This window comes from Triturus cristatus, chromosome 3_2 (genome assembly GCF_964204655.1).
Source record: "Triturus cristatus chromosome 3_2, aTriCri1.1, whole genome shotgun sequence".
In the NCBI taxonomy this organism is placed as follows: domain Eukaryota; kingdom Metazoa; phylum Chordata; class Amphibia; order Caudata; family Salamandridae; genus Triturus; species Triturus cristatus.
In genome coordinates, this window is record NC_140584.1 from 302,859,095 (window position 1) to 302,869,021 (window position 9,927).

General features: G+C 46.2%; 1 protein-coding gene across 1 annotated transcript in view; it reads left to right on the forward strand.

The window, feature by feature from the left end:
- Positions 1-9,720, forward strand: part of SLC9A1 (solute carrier family 9 member A1) — a 300,131-nt gene extending 290,411 nt beyond the window's left edge. Inside the window, exon 12 of the mRNA XM_085647703.1 lies at positions 5,129-9,720. Within this exon, the coding sequence (XP_085503829.1) occupies positions 5,129-5,436 (308 nt within the window). The 3' untranslated portion in view covers positions 5,437-9,720. The remainder of the gene's footprint in view (positions 1-5,128) is intronic.
- Positions 9,721-9,927: the final 207 nt, after the last annotated feature.

Sequence of the window (9,927 nt, forward strand, 5' to 3'; positions counted from 1 at the left end):
ACCCAATATTTTGTCACATCCCTCCTGACCTCTAATTACTTCCAACTTTCAAACTGTCCCCACTTCCTACCTACTACTCCTATACTCAGTCTCTCAGTATCAACTTACCCTGCGCACTCAGCATGGCCCATTTTACCTGAGCAAATCTTCGATGTCACAATGTCAGCCTCAATACCCCATGCCCCTTCCCTTTCACTATACCAAGGATTTCTAGAACTGGTCTTATTTACTGATATTGAAATTCACCCTCTCACCTCTTACATTTTATTATTCCATAAATTATAATATATATGTAACAACATAATGTTGTGTTATCTAATTCTAGTCGCGTAGCACAAAACCCCTTAGAATTCTTGCAAAGTGGGTGTAATGGGGTAGGAACCACACCAACAGGCCTAGAACTCCAAGCACAGCCATATCCACTAAACTAAAGCCATACAAACTAGCGTAGCCCAGTACAAACAACAGACAATGGGAAATGCCAAAATATTTCAAAGCATATTAGATGTGATATTTTCTAAAATTACACACAGTGCCCAATTTACCCTTAGGAGGCTGTCTGCACAAAAGAATTGCATTCAAGCGTTTTATTCAAAACTCATACAAAGTATTGTTTCTCTGTCTTTGTTATTTGTGACAAATATGATTTTTAATTTATGCAGAGTTATTTGCATGTGTGTGGCTGATGCCATCATTGTGGCACAATGCGCAGTAAATACAATGCAATGCTAATTATGGTTGTGCAAGGGAGACTATTGCACATAGTTGCATAGTGTGAATCTTGGTAAATCTGCTCACAAGTGTACTGAATTTAGAACGTGCTAGATCAGTAAATGCACACAAACATAATTACCCCTTCAACACCCAAACTACTTCATACTCCTACTACCTCTGCCTTATATTAACCCATCCTATATTTAAACTATCCAACCTTTTAAATTACTCCTTCTACCCTCACATTATATCACCAAAACTCTCACACTACACCAGGCCCGGCTCCAGGAACTTTTATTTGGGTGGGCCAAGGGTGCATTCGGGTGGGTCACTACAGGCCCGATTTGTCGCTTATATGTCTAGCCAGGCCTGCTTCCAGCCCTCCTTTATCTCTTCTTAGTCTACCAAGGCCCAGTAAAACACACTCTTTTCCAAATCTTTCTAAATGTTATTACTCTCAAAAAGTGTTTTATTCTCCATGTAATGTCCCTTTGATGGGAAGAGGAGATTTCTAAGGTGGGAGTATCAGGCAAGTGACACTACTCAGGCTCCCTCCGTGCGAACCTTCAGGAAGAATCCCTCTTCATTACTACCTCCACCTGACCCCAGACTCTGCAGCGTGCTCCCTTACAGGCTTTATTATTCACTTTTCTACCACCCCTCTTCAGTGCATCTTATCTCACAGCTGGCCTTGGGCCCCAGCCCCATATGAGCCACCATCCAGTTGCATTTTCATTATTCCTGGTAAAAAAACATTAGTAAAATCACCTTCAAACTTGAAGCATTGAATATAGCAGTAAATGTAATTAGCATGCACTTTAAAGTATGCTTCACAGTTTTCCTAATCACCCGACTGTTAATTAAATATACGAAAACAGAAAGGCCATGACAGGGTTGGATTTAGTGCTGGTGCAAAAGTCTTTTTTGGGGCCCTAACAATGACCTCTTTCTCCGTAGATACCTTTACTACCACCCTACAACATTGTCCTTCATCTCTCCGCAGCCCTTCCCCCTCATGACCTCCTCCTCAGACTCCATCACTGCCACCCTCCACCAGTGCCCCTCATCGCTCCGTAGCCCCCCTACCCCATGACCTCCTCCTCGCTTACCTCACTGCCACCCTACACTAGTGCCGCTCATCTCTCTGTAGTTCCCCTCCACCCCATGACCAGCTCCTCGTATTCCCTCACTGCCACCTTTAACCAGGGCCCCTCATCTCTGTTGCCCCTCTCTCATATGCATTCCATTCGTTGTATTGCGCTACTCATATCAGTGTAGGGTGTCACAGTACTTTACATAACGCACACATTACACAGAGACAATAAATCAGTCTACGGGGAATGTCACAGAGGCCAGTGAGGATTACACGTGTAGGAGTCACATGTCATCCATACTGGTGGGCAATATATTTTACAAGGCTTTGGTCTGGAGAAACACAAACTCAGGATTTAAAGAGTACTCCAGTGGTTGGAGGTTGGCTTTACTGATAAATATGTATGACTTCCCAAACAAACTCTTTTTAGCGACATCAGAATAATGAAAGACTGGAGAAGTTCTAACTATATCACAACACAAAAAAAGGTGAAATTTGTATGCAGCTCTTTGATGACAGTTCTGAGGTCACTGTCCTATTTTAGGATTGTAACTTCTGAACGGCAAGTAACAGAAGGATCTCTGTGACAAAGGCAGTAACCCACCGAGCTACCCCCGTAAAATACAGTTTATCTGCACTTAAAAACTAGCAACAGACAAATGATTGTTCTCCAGCAAGATCATAAATCACCAGTTATCTGAACATTTTGTATTATTGTTGTACATCGGTTGCAGATCCATTGCCAAGGCCCACCCGGCCCACCCCGTAGAACCGGGCTTGCACTACACTCCAGTTTGAAAAACTGCCCATTCATACCCACTGTGCTCTCCTACCTTTAAAGTACACTTTATATTCGTAAACGGGTCACATCCAGGGGTGTCGGGCACCATAGCTGATTCATCCACGTCATCGGGGAATGGTGGTGGGGTGCAGGAATCCATCCCAACCCCTGCACGCGCTCTCCCTGGCTGCAACGGAAGTAGTGGGCTGCTCGACGTCACGGTGTACGCGCTGGAGATTGTTCCACCGCGCGCCCAAATAGCCGTAGCCCAATCTCGCAACGTGGTGCGTGTGCTGCTGGCGGCAATTTGTTGCTTTTTTGCAAGCACGTGAGCAGTGCTTGTACTTCAAACGGCGGCCGTGCGGCACTGGCCCGTTGCGGCGGCCTTTATAATTTATTTGGGTACACTGACTTTCAGTGTCCCCAAATAAATTATAACTCCCGCCGCAACGGGCCAGTGCCGCGCGGCCGCCGCCCTAAAAACAATGCCGCCTGGGGCGGACCGCCCCCCCCCCCCCCCCCTAGCTACGCCACTGAAGAAATTATTTACATTTTCAGCAAAGTACATCCTAGGGAGCCTAGTACTGCTTTTTTGTTGGATTTAAATTTGTCTCACGCATTGAGTTAGCTACATCTTGCTAAAATAGCACAATAGCAGAAAGGCCCCTGCAAGCCCACACCGTCTCACACTAATGGAGGGAGTATTAAACAAATGAATAGGCAATCTTTTTACCGACTCCCTTTGTGCCTAAACGTTTGTTTTCATATATTTCGTTCTCCCATGTAACTTACTGCAATGAACGGGATTTTTTCAAATAACAAATAAACAAACTTGTTGCACAAGGAAACTAGTTCAATGTTGTGTTGAGCAAATTGACAAGAAAAAAATCCATCGAATGGTGAGATACTACGAGGGTGAGCGGGAGTTCAAATGCCCTGCGCTAAAGTGCACTCATAGCGCCAGTTGCCCACTCTGATGTGCAATTATCATAAAGAAACGAGGGAAAGGTATAGGAGGTGTGAAGGTGCCTCAAATACCTCCTCTTCTTCATGATTCACTGAAGGGTGTGGTGACAAATTATTAACTAATTCATCCAAAATACTCGAGACCTTTGACAAAGATTTTGCTTCAGAATTAAGGCACACTTACATTTTCAGAGGTACCCCTATTTATTTATCACTAAGTGTGTGCAGCCAGACAGCAATTGCTTCATTTTTGTGTGAAAACCATTGATAAAGGGTTCCTGGGACATGGTTTGTTCTGGCTGTGGAGGAGGAACAGTTCTTTACCTGTAATAATAGAGCTTATTGTTAATACCTTCTGAAAATGTATCATTGCCTTAGAGCCCTCCGTAGTGTGCTCTACCGGCAATTAAAGGCCTGCTCCATGTTATAGGCGAGGGCCTTTAACAAGGGAGCAGGCCTTTAATGGCAGGTAGAGCCTGCTACGGAGGGCTCTAAGGCTATTAGAACAGTCCAATTCTAATTTGTTAAACAAAGGCCTCATGGAGCCCGAGGGGGCTCTGTGTGGCCTTTGTTCACAGCAAAAGTCGTGAACAACCCCTAGAATGTTGGAGCTCCAGGGCTTCTACCGAACATTAGAAGCCCGGAGCACTCCATTGTTTTCAATGGAGTGCTCAACATTCCAATGTTCTAATATCCTTTGGACATCCTTCTCTAAACAGGAGGACCTTCAAAGAATATTAAGTGTTCAAATGAAAGTTACACTAGCTGTGCTTTGAGAACTTCAGCTTTTGTGCTTACTTGTCACCTTAGCAGTCGCTGTTGTCATAAGGACTCCATATATCTCCTCACTCTGGCATGGCATCCCAGGGGGGAGGGGAGGGGCGTGCTAAGCTAGAGCTCTTTTCAGATGCTGGGTACATATATCTACAGGTGAGCAACCAACCAAACGCTGTTACTTGAAGGCTCCTTTGCCTTGAACTAATGAGGCCGTTCTCGCTTGACAGCAATTCTCCAGCACGTATGCACTAGTTGTAGTGAAGGATTTGTGGTTTGTCCAGTGCTTAATTTGAGCTGGTGGTTGCATTGGGGCCCACCACCACTTATTTTTCCTCAAGAGTCTTTGACCCAGAACAAGAGTGAGAAAACAAAAAAATGGAAGATAAAAACAGTGATAAAGAAAAAGTAGAGATACAAAAGAACTTTCAACAGTAACAGAATGGAATAGGAAGTGTCAGGCGGTGGATGAAAGATGCATAAGGTAGAATCAAGACTACACTGCCTTACGATAGTGCTGCCTGCCGTCTAAGTTCCGTGCCGAAATTTTAGCTCCATCTTTTACCAAGTAAGCACTAGGTTTGGCCATTACATTGGAACGAAAGGGAACAATTATGTGACTTCCCTGAAACTGATGAGAAAACAAATAAAAAGGCCTGAAAATAAATATTCACAGCCTAACCACATTGAGAGCTTTTAGCGGTCTTCGGATCCTACGGTTTTGAAGTTGGGCTGTGGGTGTCTCGTGGATCCTTGACTTTGTCTGTAATGTGAATCTCTTGTTCTCTCTCCTTCTCCAGATCCCATGGCCTATGAGCCCAAAGCAAATGCCCGGAACTTGCCCACCATCACCATCGACCCAGCATCACCGGAGTCTGTGGAAATGATCAACGAGCAGGAGAAGGGTCTGCCGGCCGAAGAAGAGGATGATGATGAGGAGGGTATTGTGATGACTGCAAAGGAACCTCCATCACCGGGCACAGATGACGTCTTCACCCCTGCTGCAGGGGATAGTGCGAACAACCAGCGCCTCATGCGCTGCCTTAGTGACCCTGGGCCACAGCCAGAGCCTGAAGAGCAGCAACCCTTCATCCCAAAAGGGAAGTAGGTTGCAGTCCTGGGAGCTCCAGTCTGCTGAGTAGGAAGACACTATGGTGGAACTGCTGTGAGCGACCATAGACCGCTAGCGTTCCAAACGGAAGACTGCAGGGTCTGTGATAAGTGGTTAAATGCAGGACGCCAACCAGGAACCAACGGATAATGAGAAAAGTGAACACTTCACCTTGCAATAATGAAACTAAAGGGGTGAGGATCTGCCGCCCTAGGGGCCAGAGTATAGTTGCCTGTAAATACTCTGCTCTGTTAAGGGTGATTTGCTCATCTGTAACCGTTCTCCAGCATGGATATCTTCTTCGTGTTCTTTGCCAGAGAAAGCGTTCCTCATTGTTGAGGGTCCTCCCCAGCAGTGAGGCAGGTGTTTAAAGTTTCTGAATCTGAGCAAGATACCTGTGCTGGAGAAATAGTTGATCGCTGCGGGTTCTTTTGCTGCTTTTAGGTCCTTGGCAGGTCACTTTAGAAGATCTGGATATGCCAACTTGCTTCAGCGTGGGGATCGGACGCTTCCGCATCTGCATGGAGCTGCTTTTTCTTGGATTTTTTTTCTGGGCATTTTATCGATGACTGATGAATAGGAATATTGAGCCACAGTTCAGCGGGTAGGTGGGTGAGGACATTCTACATGCTGCTGGCTCACCCTAGTGCGCTGTGCTGCTGCACTCCTTACAGCAGGTGAACTGCCCTCGCTCAAGAGGACAGTGCTTATTTACTCCATGGAACCAAATGCTGCCTGGTCTGGCTCACGATTCCCCGCCCACTCCTTCTTCCACCAGACCGGGTTGAGAATATCCAACCTGTGCAAAGGCTTCGCTCTCTGGACCATTTGTGACCTCTCACTGCTCCTTTGTTTGGCCATTGCTCCACCTGCACCTCACTTCCAGAGCTGTGTAGTTGTGTGTACCCTGCAGTAATTTCCACAGCTGTGCTTCTGCACCCCCACCTGGCTGCTGCTGGAGCTGTGCACTTCAGCGCATCCCACAGACCTCCTAGAGCTCCTGCCAAGCCTACATACTCATGTGCACCTTCGAGCCATTCCAAGATTGGTACAACTTGGAACCATTTCCAGAGCTGTGCTCCACTGTACCTTGGAGCCCATTCAATACATGTGCTTCAGTGCTGTTGCAGGACTGCTGCTAGGGCTGCGCATCTCCCCGTCCCTTGAAACCATTTCCTCTGTTCTCCCACAGAAGTGCTGCCCGGGCTTCATGTTCCTTTAGACACTGGAACCATTTTAAGGCCTGTGGCAACAGTTTAAGTGGGTGGGCGGGAGCTCCTGTTCGGCTGCTGAGCTAGTTCTAGAGTGGTGTGATTTTTTTTTTTTTTTTTTTTTTTTTTTTTTTACACTCCAAAGTTGCTTCTAGTGTGGTCTGCAGAATTGTTGCTGCACAAAGTACTTCCCGTTTAATTGTTTTTGCCTTTTTAAACATTCTTGAAACAGTCTCTCCCTACATTACTCCCACTCCAAACCCATTCTCTTAAAGTGCCCTATGTACTCCAAGGAGTAGAAAAGTCTGTAGATGCAGCGATGCCTACACAGTTGCGCCTCAAGGATCAGTTCTTTTTGTTTCCGTTGCTTTCCGTTTCTATATTTTACATTTATAGCCAAAGAATAATGTATGGATGTAAATATTGTATTACTTATTATTTTTTTTACTCTACATTATCATTAGGAGGTGGGTCTGGTGGTGTATCACTTGTGAGTTGTGAAGGACATCTTATTTTTAATATCACTTCAAAAAGTCTTTTATTTTTCATAGGTGCAAAAGGGATTTAAATGGAACCCCCTAAAATATTTATGCTTTCCTCAGCGGTTTTCTCCTTTTTCCTTCCGTATCATCCTCCCTACAAGAATTCGCTGTATGTCGCTCTTGGCAATAATCCTTCCTCTTCCCATTGCACTAAGGGAATGTTTGGCAGGAGCCGTCCTGCTACTCTTACAGAATGAGCCGGATGCAAATCGGGCAGGCGTGTTGACATCCAGAGTGAGTCATTCCAATATTGGCTTGTGAGGAAAAGTGGTCTAGTTTTATTGCAAGAGATGCCACCATAACATGTTATTAGAAAAACCAGCCTTCACCTGGATGTGTGCCCAGTAAACAGAAGCTCCTGTGACACTCAGAAGGGGCCTACTGTGATGGGTAACTTTAGTGACCGTGTGCTATGCAGAGTCGGTATAAGGTGTCGTTATCCCGTGGCCTCCAAAGAAGAATCCCTCACTTGGTGGTCTCCACCTCATGGTGCCTTAGAAAGGTCCAGATAGAAATCTTGTTTGGAAATGGTCTGCATTCTGTGGTGCCCAAGGTGGAGACGCTTGCTCCATTGAGTCACAGGGTGGTCCCTTCATCCACGGCTCCTCAAGCTGAACCCCCTCCTAGAATCGGTGTTGAGTTGGATAATGCACTCTGTGGTGCCCAAGGGTATTTTGACGGGTGACCACCTTGTTAATGCAACCTATTAGAAGAGGCATCAGAGTGCGTACACTGCCTTCCATTTTATCTGAGGGGTTTCTTTAGAAATAAGTGGCAGGATTGAGTCCTCTCTCTACCTTCCCTCTTAGAATACATGGCATTGTAGGGTGGGCACTACACTTTGTGATGCTCCAGGGTGGAATAGCTATCTGGAGTGACATTGCACTCTGTGGCGTCCTCTCAGGCCACGTTTTGGGATAGACGACGAGCTTGGTTAGTTTCAGGTTTGAACACCTTGCTCTGTGGGACTGTAGTGCTTGCAGAATAAGGGGTTTGATGAACGCCATTTCAAGAGTGTCCCGAGGTGGCTAATGTGATGCCAAGCATATCAGGAGTGTCTCGCTGGTGTCCGCGCATAACCGATCTCCTTGTTATCTCAGGGCGTCCTCTTATAATGGGGGATCGTGTGGACCATGCAGTTCTTGCCATCGTAGATCAGGCTTACTAAAATAGATGCCGGGGTGACCACAGACCTCCTGGGTGACCACAGAGAACATCTCCCAATAAACACCATCTTCATTAGTGCAATATGGGTTGACTTTGACAGGAGAAGGTAGTGAATACGCCACAGGCTCACTCATTGTTGGCCCCCTTTCTGCGGAGACCGTGTTCCATACAGTTCGGTCTCTGAAAGGCCCATACTGTAGGAACACCCAGACTACGTAAATCTAGGGGAACTATCCCTCCCACTCCTCACAAGCCAGTCCACCGCAGCTCAAACGAAGTGCCCTGCGATCAGACATTGCAAGTTGTGCTACTCAATTTTTCGGCCATTCTGTGGGTGGGGACAGAGCTTTATTGTGCCATTTCTGGCCTTTATTGTATTCATTTCAGTCCGTTTCGTGCCTTCCAGCACTGCGTGTCTGAGTGCGGGCCTTGTGTGTTCTTGCTGTACTATTTGCCTTAAAGTTGCTCTGAAGCCAGTATCCACCTTCCTGAAAATCCCCACGAGGCAAGGCCGGATCCAGAAGAGGTCCAAGCGGGGATGCTGGGATTGCTTGCAGCAGCACCCTAGGGTTGCAGTTACCCTGGATGGGTGACTCCTGGACCGCATTTTGCAGTTTAGTTCAATAATATGTCCACCTTTCACCATGAAACGTAGTCTCTGTGCCATTGTTCAGTCCGATCCTTGAATGAGGTGTGGTAACTGGCGTTCGAGGCCTCCCTCACTGACTGTACAGGCGCTTCTCTGATCTCAGGTTCTCTACTGATGGAGTGAGAAGCACCGAAACCCTGAGTTTTATCCCACTTCTACTTCTTGATATTGAGCAAACCGCTTTACCTCCATGGGCCCCATACAGGAAAATATTTTTGATCCCCGGGAATTGCCTTTGCAGTCCTTTCCCGCAGTACCTATAGCTGGACCGGTGGCTTGGATGTGAACGGAGGCGGGCAGGCCAATTATGAAGCATCCCGATTTATCCTACCGGCCACATCTCGTTAACTAGTGAGGAAGAGTCTCGCAGCATCTTCATTAGGATTTTCCTCAAAGTCTCCACTTTTTTGTTTGGATCTCAGGCTTGCTCATTCAGGAGCCTAGCTGGTGCTGAGCAGTTGGAGCGGAATCTAGAGGGGCCCTTGCTTTTTCAGTGATTGTGCAATATAGACCAATGTTAAGTGCCAGGCTCATCTGGCCTCCCTGTCTGTCTATCAGCCTCTGTGTGTGTGTGTGTGTCCGTCAGTGTGAGTGTAAAAGCTCTGACACTGGCTCAGGAACATGGCAGCCTGACTTCAAGTTAAAGCATCCATGTATAAGAAGATACATCTACTGTTTTCATACATATTCCAATAAATCATGTTCATTTTTATGTGTTTGTTTCCTTACACTTGAGAGCTGGAGGGGCCATTTGCTGACTTTGATGCCACCAAACAGTGGGTCCAATCGCAATGAATTTACGGATTGAATCGTGTAAGAGGGTGACCTGTGCAATGAGCTATCCTTGTGTACAGTTGCCTGACACTGTATAAAGGTCGAAATATCGACCTACAGAAATATTGAATCCACTGCATTTCTT